Source organism: Pleurodeles waltl, chromosome 8 (genome assembly GCF_031143425.1).
Source record: "Pleurodeles waltl isolate 20211129_DDA chromosome 8, aPleWal1.hap1.20221129, whole genome shotgun sequence".
NCBI classification, from domain to species: domain Eukaryota; kingdom Metazoa; phylum Chordata; class Amphibia; order Caudata; family Salamandridae; genus Pleurodeles; species Pleurodeles waltl.
This window is the reverse complement of record NC_090447.1, coordinates 1325952287-1325979170: the sequence shown is the minus strand read 5'-3', so window position 1 is coordinate 1325979170 and position 26884 is coordinate 1325952287. Positions and strand designations below refer to the sequence as shown.

At 41.4% G+C, this 26884-nt stretch overlaps 1 protein-coding gene across 1 annotated transcript in view; it reads right to left on the bottom strand.

Annotated features, from left to right (window-relative positions):
* Positions 1–26884, bottom strand: part of POGLUT3 (protein O-glucosyltransferase 3) — a 119288-nt gene that overhangs the window by 73925 nt on the left and 18479 nt on the right. The window contains exons 2-4 of the mRNA XM_069202317.1: positions 19307–19510; positions 11213–11499; positions 8847–9063 (exon numbers count right to left, since the gene is read on the bottom strand). Coding sequence (XP_069058418.1) covers positions 8847–9063; positions 11213–11499; positions 19307–19510 — 708 coding nt within the window. The remainder of the gene's footprint in view (positions 1–8846; positions 9064–11212; positions 11500–19306; positions 19511–26884) is intronic.

Sequence of the window (26884 nt, the reverse complement as noted above, 5' to 3'; positions counted from 1 at the left end):
ATGTTGATGTATTTTGTTGTACACTCTCTGATGACTCCCCGGTTTCGTTCATGGTCACAGAATAGAGTGTGGCACTTCTCTTCTGGGGCTTTGTAAAATATAATCTTCAAGACCAAACTGTCCCAGGTTATTAAAAAAATCTTTGCAACAAATGCTGAGTCTGTGCTCACCACAGGCACAATCTGGTCGAAATTTCAAGATATATTAAAGGCATACGTATTGCTAAAAAAACACAGATGGACATGCACTAAACTAAATAATATACACAAAAAAATGAATACACACTACACTGCAGGGACAACGTCACATGCTGCAGAAGGCCCAAATGAAAACTAGGAGAGGGAAAGATCTGAGTTTGATACAAGCCCTGTATCTGGAGTTCTGCAAAGCGCTAAACACCCAAACTATAAGTGATGTTGTAATTGATATTAACAAAAATATCTACACAAATGTAAATATACTAAAGGCCTTTGTGGAATACTATACACAAATTTACCGGATAAAGCTTGTGAGGTCGCATTGAGGACCTTATATATTTTTTGCAGTGATGTGGATAGAACCTCCAATTCCTCTCACTTTCATCAGGACATATTCTTAAAAAGGAACCTCCCTGCATAATACAAACTGACAAACCTTCCTATTGTGCACTCCTCATTTCTTCCTGTGTGCCATCAGTCCTAACAATTATCTTACACCTTCAGGTACCTAGTTCCTTTGTTTACTCACTATAACTTTTCATATCCAACCATATCTCTTCCCCGTATGAGGCACACACCAATCCTCTACTTTTCCATCCAGTTACCGTCCCAAAAACCTAGATACCTAAAAATGATTCCTCTAAGCCCCTGCTCACCATACTCTCCCCTTCACTCTTAGAATCCTGTCTACTACCAACCACTTGGGTTTTTCTATTCATTCAGCAGTGACTGCTGTGCTGCTTTTACACTTGCTACTCCGGCACGCCTGCTTTACCGCAGAACCGCAGATGAGTTTATGCCCCTCACTGCTAACAAACATTTGGTCATAATGACAATTCTCTCTCTTTGCTCTGGAGAAATATACAAAGGATAAAATTATCTTCCAGAGTTTCCTTACAGTGCTTAATATTGTTACCTTCACAATATACCAATCTTCTTGGTGCCATGCATCTTATCCTTAACATTCACCCCACCTTCTTACATACCAGAACTATTTGTATGCTATGCCTGTCCTACCTACCAAACTATCTGGTTTGTCTCATAAAAATCATTAAAATGATCTTTTATCAAAAGTACACGTCTCACCCTTGCACTTCGTAAGCTTTGGTTTACTCTTCAGGAGCGCAGTCACACGCCTGTGTGAGGACCACCTTCACCTTGTGTGTGGTTCTATGGATGACGTATAACATTTCCTAACAACATATTACAGCCCTGACCAAGCCTAACCTGTGTGACATCAAAGGTGTTGGCTGTCAACCCCTCAGGTTTGATGCTGTACAAGATGTGAAAGATATTTTAAACCAAACGACATAAGAATAAATGCTTTTCGCAAAAAAAACATCTTCATGGAGTCTTCACATTTCATATTCCTTGACTATCATAGTCTAGGTTGCTATAATTATGCAAGACATACTGCATACTGTTGTAGAAAAGGAAATGGCGACACATGACCCTTGAATACAGTAGTGGAGAATCAGATGACAAAGTGACAAACCAATTAAATACAAGGGTGGAGGCACGATGTGGGCATTGTGGAAACGAATACACTGGAAATCCTCTAGGATATTCACCTGAGATGAACAATACTAGACAACTCTACTCCCCAGTATTATTTGAACCTAAAGCCCACTCCAAACTTGAGAAGTTGGACCTTACAAAAATGAAAACTCTTCCCCAAGGCAAAGTTCAATTTGTGGAGCCAGATGCAGTAGTCTCTCTCGTTTGGATACTTTACTATATTTTAGCTTGAGACATACTTTACAAACCTGCTACTCTGGTTACCTTATGACCCTTCAGTGCTAAATGCCCTTGCTCTTTTATGAACCACAATATTAGTTTCATATTTACCCCATTCATGGTCAGGCCTCTAGGTTCGGGGACAGCAAGGTGTAAATAGGAGAAATATCTCACTCTGAACTTGCACATGGCCAGTGGCAAGTCTATTGTTCACAAACTGAAAAATCTTCCTGAAAAGCGGACATCGCCTGTTACATTATTAATGCTGGCACCCATTTTTTATACACCAGCAAAACGCACTGGGTCCAGATTGGAGGTGGAACCAGATTGTGCAGGCTTCCATCATCACACAGCGGATCTTTTAAACTACTTTTTGAACTGTTCTCATATTCCATCATACTGGCAAGACATATTTATTATACTATCCAATAGGGCTGTAAATCCCATAACCCGAAACCCATTAATAGTCTTACTGAGATATGTTAAAGACCTCCCAGCCAAAATTAGATGATTTACAGATACATAACTGCTATTCTGCATTGTGCAAGCAGTAATGGGCTGTGTAAAAGACCTTAAAACCACAACAAAACAAAGGATAGCAAACACGGCCTTCTAAAACAACACAAGTGATACATATGCACAAGCTCATGCCATACAGTTCCTGGCCTAAAGACAATAGGAAAACGCTTTGTATATTAAGCATCAGCGATGTGTTTCCTGTGCCCTCTTTAAATGATTTTTCTCTGTTGCATGAGCAAACCTCAGAAATCAAAAGACAATACTGGGCAAAAGAAAACTGTGCAAGAGACTCAGAGCATGTGTGGAAGGACAGCTCCAGGTATGTGGTAGCAACAACATTTCTGCTCCCCAACCTTGCATGGTTGTAGCTAGGGGCAGGTGAAAAAATTAGCTCCACTGGCAGGGTTCACAGTTTTGCCCACTGCGTACTTCACTTGGAACGCTTAGTTCTCTGAGTGGTGGAGTTTTTTCTCATTCATGGTTCGCCAACTTAACGTTGGCGAGCACGAGCCATAATTTGCATCCCATAGCATGATTTTGTGGCGCTAGAACGCCGCTCTGCACGATTTCTCAATGTGAGTGGTCATGGCAAGATGCAACCGTTCACGTTGAGAAAGCTGCCACCTGAATAGAAAATCTACTTAAGCGGAAGAAAGATGCAGCACCCTCTGGCACGATGCGTGGTGCCTTTCACACTGATTTTAAAGAGCAGAGCAAGCTCCAGGCGCTAAACATCAGTGCAAGCAGCGAGACATGCTCGATTCTGCCCGCTTGCAGAACTGTGCGGAATCTTGCGGAGTTTTTATGTAACTGCAGAATTCCGCGGAGTAAAACACAGTGGGTTCCGCTCAGGCCCAGTTGTATCTTGGAGCCGTCTATGATGGAAGAGATGGTTTGATTTGTTTTACAGCAATCTACTAGTATGTGCCCTTCTTTCCTTCTATTGCATTTCTTTGCCATTTGCCAGTCTCACATAACTGGAAAGGAAACAGACCACTCATCCACCTTCTTGGGGCCCTTTTGTCCAAATAAAGATGTCTTTTATACAAATGCCAAAATGTGCTTTGTACTACTATGTGCTTGATTTTATTTTTTCTGGATGGGTGGAGGCACATTCATATGCAAAAGCAGATGCTATAACAGTGCATGAAAGGCTGCCTCAGGAATTTATTCCTCTATTTGATATTCCACATGACCTTTCTAGTGATCAGGGAACACACTTCATTTCAGCAGTTCAGGAAATCTGCAAAGCTTTAGGGATCAAGTAACATTTCCACTGTGCCTAGCACCCTGAGTTAGCAGGGAAAGTTTAGCACAATAAAAGCATGCTTAAAATTAAAATAGCTAAAATCTCTCCAGATACTTTTGCCTTAGCTTAGTGATCACTTGGGCCATTCCAACTCAAATTATTAACCTGAGCTCCTACATGGTAGTCATGGGATCCCTATAGTGTTGCCTTCGAATTCACCTTTTCATCCTACTAAGATGGATGTAATTATGTAGTACTGCCAAAAACATGTTTGCTGTTTCTGCAGTTTCTGTTCTCTGGTTCAAGGAGCTTTGCCTGATTGCACACTTGAAGTCTGCCATAAAGTGCACCAAAGGAAGTATGCCATGCAGCCTAGGTGGAAAGGGCTATATCAAGTCCTGTTCTTCATCAACACAGCTGTACAGTGTTGTGAATTGTCAACATGGATCCATTGCACCCAATGCAAGTGTGCTACACCCCACCAGACATGAGCCCACTAGTGCTCATCTCTGGACCTGTGCCTACCTCCAGATCTGTAGCCCCTGGTGGAGCAGCTCCTGCATCTGCACCTCCTCCTGTATCTGGACCAGACATCGGAGGCCACCTTGCCTCTCTTGCTCTTGTAAGGAGTCAGCCCTTCGTCTTGCTCAGCTGCACCAGTGGAACAATCTGCCCACCAATTCTCATCGTTACCAACTTCGTTAAAGGTGATGGAATGCTCACCCTGTACTGGATCCCTCTGTGGGTCTGGCCTTTCCTTGTCGTCTTTAAATTGATCATCTGGCACTCTATGTGGCATCTGGTCCCGCTCAACATCATTCATGATGCAAGTCACAACGAGAAAGTCACCTCCATCCTGGCTTGGGACTGCTATTGTCTACTGAGGCAACACTTACTTGCAACTTCCTGGAAAAATACTGCTAGACTGTGTATATTTCAACGTGCTGGTTCTTCACTCAGAGCCCCTCATTAGAGAAGGTATGTGTGCTGAATTGTATTCTCACAAGCATCGCCTGCAGGACGGTTTCTGAGACTGCTTCTTTTCCGTTCTTTGTCTTATGTATGGGATTGGACAGGCCGTCTGTAAAGCACAATCAAAACTCTGGTCTTCGAAGAGGTCGTGAATGCCTCCACCCTCACATTGGCTAACCAGATGCACTCTCAATGAACTGTCATATTGCATAAGAGAATGACCCTGGATAGTGTCCTTGCTCCCAAAGGGGGGAGTTTCATAGTTAGTTGGGTCAGAATGTTTTCACAAACAGATCTTTCACAAACAGATCATATCAAGAGTAAGGGAACTACAGGAGTTAAAAGTGCCTTTGAAATAAACAGTACTACAATCTGGTAGTGGATACCTACAATATTCGGAAATTGAGGGATGAAGATTTTTAATAGTATAATATTGGCAATATAAAGAAAAACCTTTTTGCTGAATATTACCAATAGATAATTCTTGCTGTGATAACTATATGTTTTGGTTCAATTATGTATATACACCAATAGAGCAGAGGAGGGACGGAAGGGTACAGGGGAACTGCAGATTACATCTGTATGAAAGGCTTCTAATTGTTGAAATATGGCATTTTTTGTTAAGATTGCATGGTTAAATGACTGAAATTGTACTGGCTGTATTGTATAAACGTGACATAATAATTTAGATATGATTATGCCGCTGTTTATAAGTACAAAATACATAAAAATAATTATTACAAAAAATCAACTAAGCATACACACTATTCAACTCATCAGCAAAAGTAATGGCTTTGTCCATATTTATGAACTTGCTGCAGCCGACGAAGCTAACGGTTATGTAAAGAACAAGAGAGAGAATTATGCTGATTTTCTTGCAGAAATTATTAGACTTAACGCTATTGATTTGTTGTGAGTTTTCACCTCCTGGGGAAAAGGGAAGGAATCATGAAATTGTTTTTATATCTGCAATAAATACTACCACAGCCTTTGCACAGTAACCTGCATTTTAAAGGCACCTCCATCTTGTATTTCGACGTTGTAGACTGCAACTTTAGCCAGGCTTTTGGAGTAAGCATATCTTCATTTTGAAGTCTGCATGGACAAGTGAGAACTACAACTTTAGTGAAGTCCGGTTTCTACTGTACCGCACTACATCACGTCTTGGAGGTCCTCTCATATTCTTACCACAACAAGAACTACGCCCCTGCTCGGTAACTGCTACCTAGAGTTTAGAATACTATCACATATCCATGTCGCGCCGCTGCACGAGCCGAACATTCGGCTCGGGCAGCAACACACGTTTCCCAGACGCGGCGCCCCCCCCGTCTGCTGTGTGCTTTCCGAGGCCCCAAATTGGGCCTGGGGCCTCGCTCTTTTTCTGTGCACCGCATTTTCAGGCATTTCTGACCCCCACTCACCTGTTCTTTTCTTCTCTTTTTTCTTTTCTTCTTTTCTGGGACATCTGGTTGTACCTTCCTTTATGTTTTTCCCCCTTCCCATGTTACCTTTCTCTTCCCAGCATTCCTTGTTCCCTATTCTCTATGCTTCCTAGTCCATTCTATTCTATGTACTTTTCCCTATCTAAGATGGTGCCCTTTTACTTCCTGTTGGTCATTTCCTGTTTGTTGGTATTTAAGGGCTGTGATTCTTTCTCTCCTTGCGCTGCAACACTTTCTGTTTGGATGGTGTCTTCGCTCCTGCTTCCTCGTATTCTTGTGCTGGTTCTCGACAGTTCACAATACTTTTTCCTGTATTTGCTCTTGTTGATATCTCTTCCTTTTTGTTCCTGTTTTAGGAACATATCTTTGTGGAGGTTTTTTCCCCTTTCTGGTTTTTTTTTCCCTCTGGCGCTACTTCTGAGGGACACCTGCCTGCTCTTGGCGTACCCATTGCCTGCAGCACCGTGGCTACCAGAAAGATTCACCCCTACTTGGGCCAAGGCCGAACATTCAAGAACAGGATCCATGCCACACGCTCTGCGGCCTCCAGGGTAAAGCAGCACGTAAGTTGTGACAATCCATCAGAAATTGAAGTGAATTTAGTATTAGAAACTCCAATGGCTCAGACAGCGAGGTGTTGGTTTGTTACTTTGCGTATGCACACTTGGAATCTTTGTATTGTTTGCTGAATTATTGCCATTAAACTTGTATTGGACTTAAATGAGATAGTGTTGATTTTACCCAGCTTAAGAGAATTAAACTGATACCTGTTCCAGAAGGATGGGAGGATCTATATGAAAGAAAAAGTGAAATATCTTCAAACATTGATAAGTCTATAACTTTGTAGACTATTGTTCGCTATCCCCAAGTTCAAATACCCTACTCTCATTTACTGTACATGGAGCAAAGCTGTTCAACTCTTTCACTTTACGCTTGAGAACTTATGATATAGAAAAATGTTTAAAACATGGTTACTTGCTAACTAACGTATGTTCCCAGGGGAGGATCATGCATTGATATTTAGCTTTATTCTGCAATAAGGTGAATGCTCTGCCCTATAAATATCCCCGCTTCTGAAGTTGGAGTTACCGCCACAGATCTCTTACTTATACTTCGCTAAAACCCCAATAAGTGTGCTCACTATCTGGGGAACTCTTAGAGAAGGTGTGAGTGGAGTTTGGTTTTGAGCAGCCTCCTAAAATTAAATAGCAGTTCAGCACATTCATTGTATTAGGCAATATATTGCTCATTGTGTCCACCATACAGTTGCTTAGATTCAAAGATCTGAAGTATGTTCCAGCCCACTAACTTACTCCAGCTTGCCTGTCATGCAAGTTAGCATGTCACTCTAAAGATCCGTGAAGCAATAATATAATGACAAAACACATGCACACCTTTATTGCAAGTCAGTGAAACTTTTTAAGCAGTAACTAGATACATGCCACATGCAAAATTTGATAGTCATGACTTGGCAGCTGAGTTTGTCCGAACTGTTGACATTGGATGAGATTCATGGCTGAATCGCAACACACGGTATTAACATAATCCACTCTGGCACCTAAAAAGGTACATTCTAAAAACGGCCATCTGGCCATCTGAACACAGGAAAAGTTGCCTCAAGAGTATACTTTCATAGTTTTAGGCTTTGGTCACTAGATTTGATTTTAGGCTCCACAATTGTGGGAAAAAAAGTGTGTTTTGGTGCAGGGCGACCTATATTGGCTATTGAAATAGTCTGGTGCCTAACCAATATTCCACTCAATTGAGGGTATTTGCTCGTATTTAACAAGAGAGAGAGGTCTCTTCCAGGCGTTGCCTTCCAGTTTTCAGAACTTTTGAAACACTATTGTCAATTTGAATGAAGATAAAGGCAGCGCTGCTTCTCTTGGCCTCAAACTAGTGTATAGTTCGCTTTTCAGTTTAAAACATTAACAATTTTACACCTTCAGTGGAAATTTTAGTTTAAAATAAACTTAGCGAGGCACCAAATTTTAGTATGTTTAATGACATGGTAATGACAGGCTCCAACATGCTTTCAGGGGTTCCTTGCAACTGAATTAATAAGTAAGAGACCAAAAGAATCTGGTTTTCATTTGTTTTCTGTTAGAAACAGAAATATTATACCAGAAAATGAAGTCAAAAGCACCTGGAAATTTGGAATGATCAGTGGAAAAGATCTTGGTTGGGCAGGTCCGTGAAAGGCAATCCACTTTAATAGCACCAGACATCAAGCGTACCTGGATTCTTCAATTGAAAAATCCCTTTATCGAGTGAATCCAGAAGTTACCAAACATCTTCCGAGTAATTTCAACACATCAGAACCGGCAGCGTAACTTGAGGCCAATACTCCATTCTATCTTTAGAACCAGACATTTGGATTGTGCTTAACATTCATGTACACAAAAACATCTTAGGAAAAAAATTAAAACCAAGAGATAAAAATACATTAAAATGTGCACACTATTTTTTTCACATGTGGGAGGGCTGAGGTGACGCACGCCTTCAGTGACGTAAGGAGATGTGTTTAGTGTGGCTGGGCCCCATAAGCAACTCCTCAGCCACATGGCTAAATCAATGCTTGTTTGAAAGTGTTGCTCTGCTTGCCACATATGGCATTATTACCTGAAAATATTAGCCAGATAATCAGAAAGCTGCCAGACCTCTATCCACGTTTATTACCAACTCTCAATTGCTCGATATCTGAGAAGAGCAGTTAAATAAATACCTTACCTGTATTTCCTTGAATGGAGAGCAGGTCGTTAGTGACACCCCGAAGCGTTTCATATGTTGAATGGGTTATGTCATACGTTGGAAGAATGATATCTCTCGAGTCTGTGGAGCCGCACCAGGAAATGACTGGCAAGGGACTTGGGGTATCATTCACCTTCCTATTTTCAACTGGCCAGTCTCCAACATTAATGTAAAACTCCAAATCTGGCAAGCGTACCTAGTTTATGCAAATGACAAAAAAGACCAGTTACTATAAGGAATATCATGATTCGTAAAATAGATGTAAACACAGCATCAGATCAACTGGGCGATGCAATATAAATGTTTTTAAGTGCAAAGTACTACTAAACAAAAGAGTTTGCATGCCAATAAAAAGTAAAACTAATTTGTCGCATCATCACAAATGATAAAATGCTACACACTGCAATAATAGCTTTTTGTTGCATGGCAAAGCAAAACATTGAACATTTCAGTGACTATACACAAAGAAGGAAGAGATTACGCAATTTCCTGGCAATTAAAAATAAACACAGCAAGCATGCACTATTATTAACTGTCACAGGTTTTCCTAGCATTGAAAACATGACCATAACATTCAGGATCCTCATCTAAAATTAACAAACTTATAGGTCCAAAAAGTCCTAATTGCAAAAAAATTGAGAACAGATGAAAAAAGGACGAAAATGTATTCCTTTAATTTGACATAGTGCTGCCACGAGTCATGAGCTTGGCGCAGTGAAGAGGTTTTGTTACTGTACAGGCACAGGCAAAATCAGAAGGGGCGGCTGGTGTTCAAGGGCTAAGGGGCTGCGCCCACAGCCTTTTCTGGCCTCTCTCCTGAAGCATATATTTAATTACATGATGAAAGTAAAACATTTTCTGCACAACATTCGTCAGTATGTGGCTGAAAGCTGCCCGGTAGGGCTGACCCTGGCTTACCTCCTCCTCCTCCAGAAGCCCTGATAGTAAACAGCCTGGAGCGTTTCTTGTTCAGCCCGGGATTCTGAAAACTTCATGCCACTCGATATTATTATCCACCCTTTCCTATTTACTCAAATGGTGGGGTGCGATCAGAAGGGTCTATGTACAAGAGGTCACATTTTATTAAAAGAATGTGGCATTGCGCAAAGAAAATCCACTTTTCCTGCATTACAAGCAGTCTGTGGCATAGAAATGGAATAAATACAATAAATAACTCCATCCAGGACTCTCTGGGAAACAGGAGTGTGACCTGAAGACCTCAAGTCATAAATATGCCAAAGACAACCCTGCACACAAGTAAGTTGGAGCTCTATCTTTTTTACAGACAATAAGAAAAAAATCTGTCCTCTCAGCTCTCCTCTCACTTCACTGCCTCTGTAGGTGATTTGGTCTCTCAAAGGCAGTAATGGTTCCAGTAATTTATCATGGCTAGTTATTGTTTTATTTCTTCTGCAGACTAATGACGTGATAGGTCATATTAAACATGTAATCTGCAGCTCAAATAAACGTGTAGCTTTTATCACTGAAACTGCTGGATACTGGATGGGTGAGGCAATGTGTGTTTGTTTGAATAAGTGTTTGCAGGGCTTGACCGAGTGGCTGAGAAAATGTGGGTGTCTGTGTATAAGAGTTGTGTGAATGGCAGTGGATGACATTGTGGATGAGTAAACGGGTAGGTGACCAAAGGCAGTGGGTGAGTAGGTGAATGGAAATACGTGGGTAGGGAGGCTCACTCACAAGGTGCAATTCAGTCTTGTATTTGTGACCCGCCACTGCTTTCAGTCACCAGCCACCACTGGAAATCAGAACTCGGGGAGTAAATAAGAAACACTGAATGACAGGTTAACATAATGAAACACGCCAGAGGTCTCGTCTAAGCAGACGTGCTCTGCCATGTGGAGAGTGACCTGCACTTTATCACAGGGGCTTCAAGAGTAGATCAACAGTCCTGTGGTGGCTGCCCTAGCCCCAGTACTACAAAAATCAATGTTCGGCAACCACCCCGCTTTCCGAAAATATCTGCCTGGGAGCCCACACGGACCTGCACGTTTCACTAATCAGTTGAATTACCGGGGGGAAACCATTAAATAGCCATTGGCCAGACTTGGGGAGGCTACTTCAGGACTAATTCAACAGTTTAAATGCGCCCTGTACCACTAGGTTCTTCCTAGAAATGCAATAGGTTTCTAATAAATAGATTATAACATTTTCTGAACGAAAAAATGCAATACTACAAGGATGGGCAAAGTTAGTTCGGCTGACATACGAACTTTGAACTGGAAATACCATTGTTTTATCAAAAATATCAGATTAGTTTCTGGTGACAAACCTATAAAATGGGAGAAGTGAATATTAACCTTCAGTTAACAACGGAATACTGGTACCTTTCTGGCCAATGACAACAAAATCTCATCGGAAAACATTTTGAAATCTGTGTACTTCCCCAAGGATCGCCGATATATTTTGTTGTTCAGGACAGTGTAATGTACAATAGCGCCCCGATTTTCAGCAAACCTCTTTTTGACTTCGGTCAGCATCCGCAGCAGGTCTATGCTGGGAAAAGGCACAAAGTCCTTTGAAATTTGGGGTTCCTCGGTTGGACAAGAAAGAGTTGTCCGCCAGGTCTCAGGGTCATCTTCTGGGCAGTCACAGTACTCGTGATAAACGGCCCCTGAAAAAAAACAAAAAAAAACTAGTTATTTTTTATGACATCACAGGTAGTAATAGAAGCCTACCAATTCCAAATTCCATGTCATGTTAACTGTTAAAACTATCATCCCTAACAGTGGGTAATATCTCCTGAAAGAACCATTGTAATCCACAACCCTAGCATCACAGGTGCAAGTTTACTTTTTTCATAGTAAAAGGCCCTGCAAGCATCCTCCTACCGATGTTTCTTCTCCCAGTAATGTTACTATAATTCATTAGTTTCATACTGCAAGTGTTCCCTATACCACATATAAAATGGGCTGCTGGGGCCTCTGTAGTTGAATATTATTACATGCATTGCTGTCAAAAAGATGTTAATCCATAAAACAAATCCATCAACATAAAATAATTGTATACAGTACATTTAAACATCTGCGAATGAGACATCTTATAACAATAGCAATGCCAATAAAGTGTATTCGAACATTGGAATGCTGGAAGCTCCATTGAAAACAATGGAGTGCTGCGGGCTTTTACTGGCCGGTAAAAGCCCGCAGCGCCAACATTCCAATGTTCGCTTTGTTCACAGCAACAGCTGTGAACAAAGCCTCACGGAGCCCGAGGGGATTTTAATCCCCTCGGGCTCCGTGAACATTTTTTTTTTTAAATAGAACATTCTGCCCTGAGTGGCAGAATGTTCTAATAGCCTTAGAACCCGCCGTAGCGGGCTCTACCGGCTATTAAAGTCCCTCTCCCTTGTTAAATGCCCTCGCCTTCGGCTCGGGCATTTAACGCGGGGAGCGGGCCTTTAATAGCCGGTAGAGCCCGCTACGGCGGGTTCTATGGCTATATTAGAACACTGGAATGTTGGGAGCTCCTTTGAAGACAATGGAGTACTCCGGGCTTCTAATGTCTGGTAGAAGTCCGAAGCACCAACATGCCAATGTGGGTTTTTCACAGCAACAGCTGTGTACAAATGCCTCCCAGAGCCCGAGGGGATTTAAATCCCCTCAGGCTCCATGACCTTTGTTTTATTTATTTGAATATTCTGCCCTCTAGTGGCAGAATGTTCTAATAGCCTTATAGCCCTTGGTAGCTGGGCTATACAATCTATTAAAGTCCTTTGGCTCAGGCCAGTATAGCCTGCTACGGTGGGCTATAATAATCATTCTACAACGTGTATTTGCATCAAGTACTCGCATGTACAAAGGCTTCACACTGACAGAATCTACTTCAAATTTCCAGGCTTAACCATCAAGTGCTCTGGATGCTCACCATAATGTCCGTGATGCCTAGAATATGTCAATAATGCTCATCATTATACCAGAGGCACCACTGTGCCAAGGCTGGACTCCATTAAATCCAAGGTGCCAAATGCCCAAAATATATCAAAAGATGACCATTACTATGCCAGGGCCACTACTATACCAGGAACAAACACAATTGTGCCACAGAAGAACATTGTACAATAGGAAGCAACATTTTTTTGGTGGCCTTCCCACCAGGCATAGCTTCCGGTGAGCAACCCTGTTTACAAGAGAGAAACACACTGCTAAACATACACACAGACACATACATAAATGTGCACACTGGCACACACATGAAGATGCATGCTCAGTGAGGATCCGAAGAGGATCTCAGCTCTGGATCCAGCCCTTGCTCTCCTCAACACCTAGGCTATTCATGAACCAAACTTATACATTTTCTCCCTGGCTTTTGTGAGCCAGAGTGGAGGTACATTTAGATGCCTCCACTCTGGCTCATGCTGGTACCATTCTTTCCTGGCCCACTCTTCACACACAGCGTGACTAGAAGAGATTGGCCTACAACACGTCTAATCTCTTTGTGACTTGAGTACATTCAGAATGGACACAAGTGGTCAAGTTCTAGGACATGTATGCTAACTCAGTGTGTGTTTGTCTCTTAGCATGATGCCCTTCCATTGGTTTGGCCTCTCTAAAGGTCTTAAGAGGAGCAGTGCAGTCTTCTTTGACCAGCATGATTCCTGTGAATGATGTACATTGCTGAGTTTCAATTTGGTGAACTACTGCAAAGGTGTTGACAAGCTATCAGTAGATTCCGGAGACACTCGTTGGAGACCCATGGTTTAGATATTTCTTCAGAGTCATCACCATGTTGAACAAGATAATCTGTAGACCGGGCTGGAATCATTAATGAGGGCAAGAAAGCTTCCTCTCCACTAGCTATGTTGTCAACCCTGCATGCACCCTAGGACATTTGCAGCTCTTTTCCCTTGTCAGATTAGAAATAAAGGGTCTATCCCAACAACAGAACAATAAGAAATAAAACAACCACAGCGGTATCGTCGGTGTAGGAGATGGCACTGATGCCATGGGATCTGACGAGGCTTGCAAGGGGGGTCATGTAGGTGTTGAACAGCGTTGAACAGTGTGATTATTCAGCATTATTTTCAGATGTAACTTACATCCTCATACATTAAATGTAAGCATTTCATGAAAGGGGGATATTATAGTCAGCAGCATGAGGTGAGAGAGTAATACTTCTCTGGGTGATGTCAGAGCCCACTCTGTATATTTTAAAGAATTGTTTGCATGGTCAAGTAAAACCAAAAAAGGACACAGAACGGAAAGAAACAGCATTAGCAAGTAAACTACTGGCCTGCCATCCTGGCACTTGAATGCACTTCTGGTTTTAGGTGGGTGTGGACACGATCAGGGTAAATGAAGTCACTCCTAGTGCAAGAAAGCCAATGGCGGAACTGGGCAGCTCCACTGTCCCATACTGTGATGGACAGAAGCAAAATGTGAATGACAAATGGTAGATAAGGAAGGCGGAGCCCAAGCCAAGCAGATTAAAGAGAGATATACACACAGTTTTATTATTTATTATATTTTTATTACATGATTCTAACAAAAACTAAAGCTGTCTCTAGGCCAGTTCCCTCACTGCTCGTCACAGTCTGTGGTCCCGCCCCTTTTAATACAAAAACGATAGTAAATATGGTTTATTATTGTTTTGTATTAAAGGGTTTGCACCTGCTAGTGGGGGGGTTAACACTCCCCCGCCCTAGCGGAGGAGCTGCCACTGGTTAGCCGACTCACTGCACTCTGGCCCAACTGGCAGATAATCCTACAAGGAATACACCCTGGGATTTGACCATCAAGCAGATTTGAACTGAAACAGCATGAAGGAGCTGCAGAACACAGGGCAAGGGAAATAGATAAAGACAGAACACGTGGTGACTGGAGTACGCAAAGTGTCAAATCAATTACTGAGATGAGGAGCCACAGCTTGAGTGCTACAGCAGCTTGTCCTATACCCTTGACGAGGGAGTAGATCTCGTCAGACCTGGAGAACTAGCTTTTCTTTGAGCACCTAAATTTGCTTTTCCATTTATCTTAATAATCATTTTTGAAGTCAGCAATTAATATGCGTTTGAAAAAGACTAAATCCAGCAGGGATGAAGATGAAAGCCAGAGACTGACTGGTGTTCTCTTTTCACATTCTCAGTTCGCTCATTCAAAGCAAATGTGACAAGTTAAGGCTGAAATACCCACCAAAAAATGTCAATGTACCGAAATAAATTATTTTTTATAACCTCCCAACAGAGTGTTCACATTGCAAGATTTCATATTATTTGCCATGAAACCTCAGTTTAATCCAGAGAGCGGAATAAGAAAAGGGATGCAATTATACAATAGGGTTAATAATGAACTCTAAGAGCCTCCCGGATTGCTTCATTTTCATTCAGAATATCACTTCACAACCCCACAATATAGCACAGACACCATACAGCACCGACCCACAGACACACACACACACCATAGCACTATCAGCCTGATTTATATATTGGACTAATGTATATATTGGCTGTAAACATACTGTGTCACAATGGAGACGGAGTATGCTTACCAGCAATAAAATGGTCTGCTCTCTAAATTTACGTGCAGGCGAACCATAGCTCGGCTACGGCATGGCTACTCCGTATCAGTTGTGGCCAAACTTCTCCAACAGAGTAAGGTGCGTCGGAGATGTGGCAATAGGCCTGCCCACCCGATTTAGATGTGCAGATATATAGCCCTTTTTTTACAGCCCGTCACCACCAGGCGAACCCTTGTGCTAAAGAACAGTGAAAAAATTAAAAATGTCCCCCTCGCCATTGGAGATGTCGCCCATGGTGAGGGGGGCATTGCTTTTATTATTTAAAAAAAAAAAAAAATCACTTAGAAATTTTACCATACAGGTCCGTCATGTATGTCGGAGCCACACGACAAAGTTCCAACACATTCAACAGGTACTGCCTTGATGGCGATTCATATGAAGGCTAGAAATTTTCATCGAGCTGAAGGACATTTCTAAATTTACTCCGTCACCCTGATAGAGTATCATCCGTCCAGCAAAATATAAATCAACCCACTCAGCAACCCCTCAGTTTCACCAACAGCATAATAGGAGGTTTATGAGCGCTCTTGGTTGTTGTGCAATCAACAGAATTTTTTACGTCCGGCTTGACAGCAAAGCCCTTTGTAGATCTTTTCGTACCAGCTCTTTAAAACACACAGAGTACGAAGTAGCTCTACCCAGATAAGCATTTCCCTTTTATCTCATGTTACTGCCAGTCTATCATTCTGTCTGCTAAAAAGCGAATACAGCAAGTGCACTGGAATGCTTACGGGTCCATTTTAAATCTGAAATGTGTACTCAGTCATAAAATTACAAGCCACATTCACTTAGTTATTTCCTATATGGATTCTATACAGAAAACAATCATTTTTGCTACAGTTTTCCCCAGCACTTGCAAAGCTGACAGACCTTTTGACTAACATGTTAAACATAATTTGTGAATGCAACACATGCACAACGCATTTAGGCATACCTGTAATTGTATACGTTAGCATATTAGAGCTAGACAAATTTACTTTTGCACAGCTGGTTTACTGTGTTTTCCCTATTCCTGTCTGAAATGAAGCTGTCTCAGACCCACATTAGAATATTTCGGAAAGCATCAACTGAAGCATTTTATCTCCTACAAGGCAAGAATATTCACTTCTGCTCTCTAACAGATGCTTTCAACTCTGTGGCAGTCCTCGGTTGTAAGCTGTCTAAAGGCCTGGTTAAGAGCCACCAGCCACGTGGAACTGTCGATTGTGCCATGTCTTTATAATAATGCAATACTAGCTTTCAAACTACAGAGGTACGGTAATAAGAACACAAGCAGGCGCTACTCTATTAGATCCGCAACATTCTAGCACAAAATCCTACAAAGAATTTTAAGGACATTTAAATGTTTCTTTTCATCCATTTACTGAACTTCTTGCAAACCACTGGCAAGGTGCTGTGCCACAATAATGCTCTTGAAAAAGACTGATGTAGCGCCTAGGGCCTTATCACTATTTTCCGGGGTCTGATGAATCTTTTATTCTCAGTTGCGAGGGGTAGGGGGAGCCAGTTATTAAATCATTTCATCATTTTCTGTGCAACCCAAATGTCACACAATAACATTCAGGGTCAAATCAGAGATTCATAGGGGCTTTATTACAGACTCAAAGTCAACTTTACGAAGATGAGTCTCAAAACCATATTATAGATATATAGAATCACCAGTGGAGAGTTAAAGCATCGTACAATATTGAACAGTCAGCACATACAAGACCAAGACTTCGACTGCCACAATACAGACAAAGCAGAAAAGGCGTGTGGTTCTTCAGCACCAGCACCAAGTACCCCCTGGCTATTTAAACTAAACCCTAAACTATTTTAATTCTAAAAGAGCGTTTCAGAAAGGGTCTGCAAACAGAAGTTCTGTAAAATATTCTGTTGAATGGTGCGGTGGCATAAAGCCACATAGAAAATATGAGGTCTATACCTCAGAAGGGTCCGTTCAGCTCAACGGGTTAAAAGAATCTGCCTCTCTCACTAACTAAACCTTCTTTAAAATCACAGTTTCCCAAGACAGAAGCTTCTCGACTGAACCCCCAATTAATTTTAATTTGAAGTTACAACTTTCAGAGAACTATCTCCTATATTGATACACTTTGGTCTCAGCAATTTCAAAAGAGTTACGACTGCCAATTTCCAGAATACTCCTCTTCGTTCTTGCATAGCTCTTCTCAGGCTTCCTTATCTCTCATGCACAATAAGCTTCTTGTTAGCTCCGTCTCAGCTCCTAACACCTACATCTCAGTGATAAAACATTTAGGAAAAACAAACTCTGCATTGAAAGTTAACTGTGAAAAGAAATGTATATGGGTAGGCCTTCAATCCAGCCACATTAATAAAACACAAATATACTTTCATATTAAATGAATTCTAAGCATTACATGTGAGAATATACTAAATGATTATGCAGAATAATACTTTCAAAGTGTTCGTTTCAAATAGATAAACATGAAATGTTATATCCATTGGTACACTCCACTCATATGCTTTGTAGTGCAGTAATTATATAAAAGCATTTCATCATTTTATACAAAATGCGACCACCAAATTGTGACCACCAGAAAGTGACCACCCTTTCATGTTTTTGCTTCAGAGATGTAGAAGTACAGCCAAGCTATGCTCTTTCAAGACCACAATAATGACTCCTGAAATATCAGTCACAGCGGAGTTATAATAATAACTATACTTACCTAGATGCAGTGCTTAATTTGTATTAGAAAAAAATGCTGATGCCCAAAATTTCTTAGGTGGTTGAAGCCCACTTCCTCTTACTGGCACTGCCCACTTCCATCACTCATCGCCCACATACAGAATGCCAAACAGAGTGCAACAAGCAGGCACATCAAGTGAGCCAGTTCCCACACGGGGTTTTTGGAGGGGCTTCTCCCACGTAGACAATGTTTGCCTTGGCACTTTCCAGGTTTCAAAAGCATTGTAATTCATTCTTGCACTTTCCCACAGATTCGTAATTAGCAAATATATCGCTCCTACAGGGAAGCCAACGTTTGGATGAGCGCGTAGTAGGAACCCCTTTATGACACAGTGACTGCCTTCAGCCTCAACTCTACAGTTCTCATTTTTGCCATCGAGAACTCTCATAGGTAACAGAGTTCGCAGTATACGCTGTACAAAACTCGTGTTACATGAAAAACAAAACTGCAGAAACACAACTATTTGAACCTAAAACACTCCTAGCAAATAGGGACACGAGTAAAACGTGAAAAGTGTACGAGTTAATGCATCCCTGACTTGGATTACTTTAAGAGTTTTTGCACACATTGTTGAGAAAGAAGTCATTGAGTTTCTTGTAAGATTAAGAACAGGACCCTGTAAGGTCTATTTAAAAGTCTGTTTTTAATTGCTATTGGGGCAGAGCTCCACCCTATAAAAAGTACTCTCTCATAAAGTCACACTTTTAGGCTGGAATGCTAGGCAGCATATTAGTGTTGTGTAGACCGGGCAGAACCAGACTCACACTGTTTACACAATGCTAATGAACTGTCAAAAAGAAAAAAAATGTGCAGTGGGCCTAGGATTGCAATCTGTGGGAGGGATCAAGAGAATCCTGCCCCCTTAAATGAGTGCCAGTGGGGCCCACCGACACAAATTAACCACTGTCTTGAGGATACTCTAGGAGTCAACATTATTGTGACAATATACGTAGATACATTTTCAAACAGTCGATATTGTGACATACAATCCATTGATATGGAATATTCCTTGCACAGCTAGGAAACAAGCATGTAAACCACAATCACATATTAATCAAACGACTGATATCTAAAATAAAATACAGTAATAGAGCATTTATTAAACAAGTACACGTACATCCGGTAGTAGCACTATCAGAACACAGTATGTTTTCTCGCTGTGTCAAACATGCTGTGTCATTAAAATACTTGAATTACCTCTCAAAATGTAAGGAGACTGGGCCACGTGTTGATCACCATAAAGTACTTCAATCACCATTCCTTCGTTTACACTTCCATACATCCGATACCGCATTAGGAATGAGCCATCATTCCTGTCTAAAGGGTCAGGCACGTGGATTCTGATGTATTCTTTTGGTGAAAGTGATTTGATGGACACTTTAAAGGTTTTTTGTCCTGTCCCTGGAAAGAAAAAAAACTTTTCAGTTTAGGGTATATCCATGAAGCTATTTTTTCCAGCAAAAATGAATCCCGAAGTGTTCATAGGGTTTTTCCCAAAATATTTCTCACAAGTGGAAAACATGATATATGTGTTCTGTGCCTGATAGAGGACGGCTGGGCAACAAATATAGGTGTTCAAAGAAATGCCTCTGATACTTCAGGGGATCAAAGCGGCCCCCATTTAACCTTGCTCACTCTTATTAGAAGGAGCTCAGAGTTAAATAATCTAAAACTTCTACTGTTAGTGAGCATGGGCCTTTTCAATTTGATGCAATTAAAAGCAAACTGCAATGTGCAACACTTTGCAAAAACAGATCCTAGCATGAAATGCCACGCACAGCATGCTTTCCAACTTCAGCCATGTACAGGTCATATCCTACTCATAGTTTACAGAGAAAGGAATAAAAAAAACAAATAAAAAAACAAGTAAAATGGTTACAAAGCAAGAAAGGGGACAAAAATCGGCACCAAAGCAAACATATACTTCTAAATTTAATTAAGTAGAACACTATAAATGGAAAAGGTTATGTCACACTTTTTAAATGTATAATATTACTTTCATGCGCTATTCCGGGATGCACATCTCTGGTGTCTTTCTACCCTCTGTCCAGGGCCAACCTTTGCAGGTTTTGCACATCATCACCCTGCCTGATGTGCAAGAGGAAGCGTTGCACAGAGACACTGGAAAACACAGGCTGCCTTTTGGTTCCAGCTGTCTGTTCTTGGTCCTGTCAGAGTGGCTTGCTTGAAATTTGAAACTGCAAACCCTAGTGCTTAAAAATTCAGGTGTTTTCTAACTTAGGACAACTTAGGCCTAGTCATTCACCTTCTTGACATTGTGGCCTAAACACATTTCTTGAATTATTGTTTAATCTGTGTCATAATAAAGACTCGTACACTTTACTGGCTGGGAAAATAATCCTGGTAGCTGCTGCTTGGGCAGAGAGCTCCAAATGTTATGATTAGTGAGAAGATCTTCTAGGGTATTCCATTGCAAATGTTGCTCTTTGCCTGCTTTCTATTGGTTAGGAGTATGTGAAGCACATACTAATGTAAATGTATGAACCTTTTGTTTAAAACACGATATAGGAGCTTGGCTTCTCCATCTGAGGAGGAGACCATTTCCCATTTCGAGGGAGCGATTCTATGCTGGATGTCTGAACTTTAGAGCTCCTTGCTGTATTTTACATTGATTTGTAGGCTTACTGATTTCCCAATTGTGGGCTCTACGGTATTTCATTGCAACTGTTGCTCTTTGCCTGCTTTCTATTGGTTATGAGTAAGTATGTCATCCTTTGCCAGAAATTCTTATTTCGTGCATTCTCTACATTCTTTACTTCGCATACTCGCAGAAACCCGTCCAGCGGTGAGCACGAGAGTCCAGAAGGGGCTATACCACTCCTGATCTGATACCACAGCACTTGAAAAGCAATTTAATGTATGGGTTAAGTCTTGACAGTCCCAAACTCGTCAACTGAAAGCCATACAACAAATGTAACTCTCTGCTACATGTTATTTATTTATGTACTTTGCTGACAAAGTTAACAAAATGGCTAAAGGTAACCCTGCATCCTCCTCACTTCATTGCCTTGGTCTCCATCTACCAGCACAGGAATGCATGCAATGCAGTTCTACACTCTGGGAAGCTTTGCTCACCCCAGTCTTACCACACAACCAAAATGGAAACCACTCTGCTGTTATTCTGAGCCAAACTTTAAGGATCAGTAGACATCCACTCGAGTATTTGCAGGTTCTCCTTTTCGATATCTACATTATCACCCCAAGTACTTTGTCACCTACCTATGATCACAAGGTTATTTCCTTGGAGTGCGGCCTAATCTTCTAAAAAATGTCCCTACGTATGCAGCTAGCCACTGCTTTAGGCTTCCAACCTTTCAGCTGATCAGCTCTTCTTGCTGAAGCGGTGGCTTAGAGTTGGGTTTGCTTGATTTTACCACTTACCAAAAGTACCTAACATAGCACTGTCTCACACACAATTATATTATTTACTTTTAAAAATGTTACATTCTTTGATTTCATGCAATCTCAAAAAAAGCCTCATCTGCATTAACATGAAAGTTGATCTGGCCTTAAAACTTCAAATTACTGCCTGTCATTTTCTTTCTTTCCTACTTCCATTCCATCCTCTGCGCACCTCATTTGTCTGAGCACAGCTTATTCACATGCTTTCTTACCTTAATCTCTATTTTTGTTTTTCATTAAATTGTCAATACCTCATTTAATAGATCACAACCTAACCATTAAAAACCTTTTATTTTAACCTAAGAATAATGAATCCTCTGATGCACATCTGTTAATACCATGAGCATACCTTCCCTCCCACTAAAGATCATGCCCAACTCCTATTATTTAATCTACTATGTAGAACAGTAGTTCCCAACCTGTGGTCCAGGGACTCGTGAGGGTCTGCAAAGCCTCCTCAGGGGGCCCGTGATTGCTTAGAAAATTAATATTAACATATGAATAAAAAGTATATAAATAAAGAGGCTAAATGTACAACTTTTTTTTTTTTTTTTTAAACGTACGGTAAATGTCAAGGAATTTGAAATTGGAAGCAAAAAATTTAATTAGCGGTAACCTTGCAATTAAAATTATTATTATTATTTTTTTTTATTTGTTTGCAAATTAAATGATATGTGTTATAATTTGTTGTTGTGTTTGATGGAATGCTTGTTCCAGTATTTTTTGGTGTATTGTTTTGTATTTCAAATCATCAGCAATGTGTAGGCCTGGGTCGCCGGCTTCCAGTAATGACTCAGTGGCGGGGTCCCCAGATTCCAATAATGATTCAGAGGTGGGGGGGGGGGAGGGAGGTCCGTAATGGCACCAGACCGGTCCCAATAAATAACAATAACCACTGGATAAAAAGGTAGCCTGGGGCAGAGGAGCAGCTTGCCTTGTTGCATAAAGCAGTTTAATGCCTCGCCATGGACAAGGTTAGTAAGTGCTATATAATCAACAATACAATATAAAATCCTCTTTGTCCACACTAACGCTAATACCACAACACTCAGCGACCAGGCAGTTAACTGTTGTTCAGACAGGCTGCGTAATAATTCTATTACACTACCGAACAGTCTTAAACTTACATAAGACAAAATTGATATCACTCCTGGCCTTTGCCCTGTAGTGAACCAGTTCACAGCACTAAACCACCCATCACTAACCGCACAGGCATTGAATAAATGAAGCGATTATCCACATGCCGCTGGCCAATGGAGGACTTTAAATTAGTCCACCACTGCAGGGCCCAGAAAGTTACGTAATATGACTGTTTTTTGACAGCTCACAATGACAATCAGATATGGGATTACTTAACCAAATACTTTCCCAGCAGATCCCTCTACCATTTCTCCCTCCAACCCATGCATGTTCAGGACCATAAAGTTTAAAACAAAATATCTCAGAATGGGCAACGTAGGGAAAGAACCAGTTAAATGGACTATGAGTTAAAAGAAATACCAAAAAGGGGCCTGCGGAGCTGCTAAAAGCTGCCAGCTTACTGAAAATCATAGGCTGTGCGGCTCTCTTTCTCACACCTCTTTATTCATCACACTGCTAAGGATGTATGATGGAACAACGCATGCACTTACAACGCATGCCTTTACAACACGGTAAGTATAACGCATGGGCATGGTCATTACCACGCATGCACTTACCACTAAATGTTTTTACAATGCATATGCTTTTACCACAAATGTCTTTACCACAAACATTTCGTAGTAAAGGCATAGTTAGTAAAGGTGCATGGTAAAAACTAGAGTTTAGTATAACATACAATATATATATATATATACATATATATATATATACACACACACACATATACATACACACACACACACATATACATACACACACACACCTTTCCACCCAAAAACTCTACCTACCCTAAACCCTAAAAATTACCTTACCATCCCAAAACCCACACCCACCCTAAAACCTAAACACCCCATACCACACTAAAACCTAAACAACCCTTACCACCCCAAATCCGATACCCATCCTAAAACTGCCCTTACCACCCCAAATCCACACCCACCCTAAAACCTAAACACCCCATACCACCCCAAACCCACCCTAAAACCTAAACACCCCTTACCACCCCCAAGCCCCATACCCACCATAAAACCTAAAAATGACCTTAACACCCCAAAACCCATGCCCACGCTAAAATCTGAAAATACCCTTACCACCCCAAAACCCATGCCCACCCTAAAATCTAAAAATGCCCTTACCACCCCAAAACCCAAAACCACCCTAAAGTCTAAACACTCCTTACCACCCCCAAGCCCCATACCCACCCTAAAACCTAAAAATGCCCTTACCACCAAAAACCCATACCCACTCTAAAACCGAAAAATGCAATTACCATCAATAACTATTACCACCGAAAACACTTATAAATAAATAAATAAATAAATAAATAAATAATCTCACTCAACCAACTTAATACTTACCTGTACTTACTTTTAAAACCTTTACCACGCATACACCTTTACAACGAAATTCGGTGTAAAGGCCTGCCTGGTAAAGGGATATTTGTGGTAAAGCCATGCGTGGTAAATGCATATGCGTTGTAAATGCATCGTGGTAAATGCATTTCATTGCATTCGCCGTGATGTAAGTGATGTTTCTCCACTGCTAAGCTCTACGTCCTATGAGACAATAACTGCATCTCGGTGGTCATCACACACGACATGAAAACACTTCCCACATAGGATCCAAACAAAGACAGGACACTTCTAACCACACACCCTACATGGTGTCACGTGCTACCCATGTAGGTAAGTGCTTCAGCGTCCCACAAAGGCATAATAAGCTATAGAAATGTTACAATACAGTACAGTGTCCCGAGTCTTATATGGCATTAGCTTGAGCAATGGAAAATGCATTTTTTTTGCTGCATGCAGCATAGGATGTATGGCTTTTAAACTGTCAGATGTCTCTTCTGCTTTACCTGTGACTGGGGTGCTGTATGACAATAAATTGTTAGAAAACTGTCAACATTTACCTGGGTTGTGGATGCTTCACTTCAGTTTTATAGGAAGCATTTCAGGTTTGCGAGTTCCTTTAGCCATGTTCCAACAGGTGGTCTCTTCACCAACAATTCAGAAAGATGAGCAACTTAACGATTCGCAGGCCTACCCTTAAAACTTTTGGAATGTTATTCTTTTCGTGGGATCCACAAAATTCTCCCAGCATGTTATAGAAAGCTATGAAAACTGGAGATTTCCACGCGTTTACTTAACCCCGATTTTCACGTACGTACCTTACAATGGTGGAAAATTCACTTGGTCACATTTACTTTCAAATTATACATGCAAATTGAAGTTCAACTTAAGAAAGTCTTTTCACATCCATTTTGTACTCCTGTGCTGGCTTTTTTTGGCACTATATATTCAAATTTGGTGTGGGAAGCACTGGGAAGGTGGAGAAAGTCCATGATGCTCGGTTGTGTGGGTGTTCATAACCTTCCCGCTGGCCCGCCACTACCCCACCCCTGTAAGCACCCATTTTTGTATCCATAGCTTTAATAACATTACTCCAGGAAATCCACCAGGCTAGTAGATTTTCCTAAATTAGTGGTAGACGATAATGTTTCTGACATTGATAAGCAGGCAAAATAAACGTTGGTGTTCCCTATTATGGTTATAGGCACTCACTTATTAAGGGGATTTATCACAAAAAGAACTCAGAGTTCATAAATAACCAGTTTTAAATACAGGGAATGAAGGGCGCATTGCCAAGCTCTTTGAATAAAATATCTACATAATCTGTGTGCTTATATTAAAATACCATGGGCCAGATGTAGGAAGGAAGCAATTTGCGAGTTGCAAATTGCGAGTCCTTCCGACTCGCAATTTGCAACTCGCAAATTGCTATGCAGTACGGTGTCTCAGACACCGACTGCAACTCGCTATGGGGTCGCAATGACCCACCTCATGAATATTCATGAGGTGGGTCGCAAATTGCGGCCCCATAGCGAGTATAGGCACTCGCTAACATGGAGGCCTGCTGTAGTCAGCAGGCCTCCATGTTAGCGACCTGCTTTTCAATAAAGCAGTTTTTTTTTTTTTTTTTTAAATGTAGCCCGTTTTCCCTAAGGGAAAACGAGCTGCATTTCAAAAAATCCGAAACCTTTTGTTTCGGTTTTTTCAGGGCAGGAAGTGGTCCCTTGGACCACTCCCTGCCCTGAAAAAATATTTTGGGGTCCATTCACAAAGGGGAAGGGGTCCCATGGGGACCCCTTCCCGTTTGCGAATGGGTTACCATCCACTTCAAGTGGATGGTAACTGCGACTCCATTTGCGACCGCATAAGCGGTCACAAATGGAATTGCATACCATTGCGAATCGCAAATAGGAAGGGAACACCCCTTCCTATTTGCGATTCGGAAATGCATTTTGCGAGTCGGTAACGACTCGCAAAATGCATTTCTGCATAGGAAACACACATTTGCGAGTCGCAAACGGCAAATTTTGCCGTTTGCGACTCGCAAAGTGCTTCCTACATCTGGCCCTATGTTTTTCATGAAGCAGGTATTTGACTGGATTCTCAACTTATTGCAATCACAGTTTGAGCCCCTTGAGTACTTCCAATCCTCCTCTTGTGTAAGACTCACAAGTGCCTCCCTCTTGAAGAGCTCTGGTCTTCTGAACCTGCACTGCCACTGAGAGTCAAGTGTTGAAAGGGGTAGTTCTTGGTCCAGTTATTCAGGATTCGTAGTAGGTCGGGCCCTGGGACAGCAGGGCAAGAAAGCCAAAACACCTATAGTTGGGACCAGCCAACCTCTGCTTCCTCTGTGGCCCTCTGAAAGAGGTTTTGACTGTGTACTTTATAACAGCCTCGTCTCCTGTGTCTGACTGCATGGATCGCCCTCGATACATCACGTCAAAATATCCTAATTCTTTACAGGGAAAGCTCATGATAGATCTCTTTACAATTTCCACTGAATTCATACCTCTCCCCATTTTTTCGGACACCCTCTCCCTTCGGAATCGTATCAATGTTCCATGCCTTTAATTCGGGGACGACCACTGCACTGTGCTGACAAGGTGTACTTAGTATTGCCATTGTAAAGCCTACGCTATCAAAGATCTTCGGATATTTCTGTGGGGCCACTTCCCCCATATATCCAGTAGAATTAGTTTTACATTGGGCTCTTGAGGAAACCAGCTATTTGTGCCAAGCAGTTCCAAACGCCCTTTCAAGAGGCTCTAGTTAAGGGTACAACCATATTATACCTAAGAATTTACCCAGTTGTCCACACTCTGTGTAGCGTTTATCATTTCTGGCTTCCCTCATCTTAGCA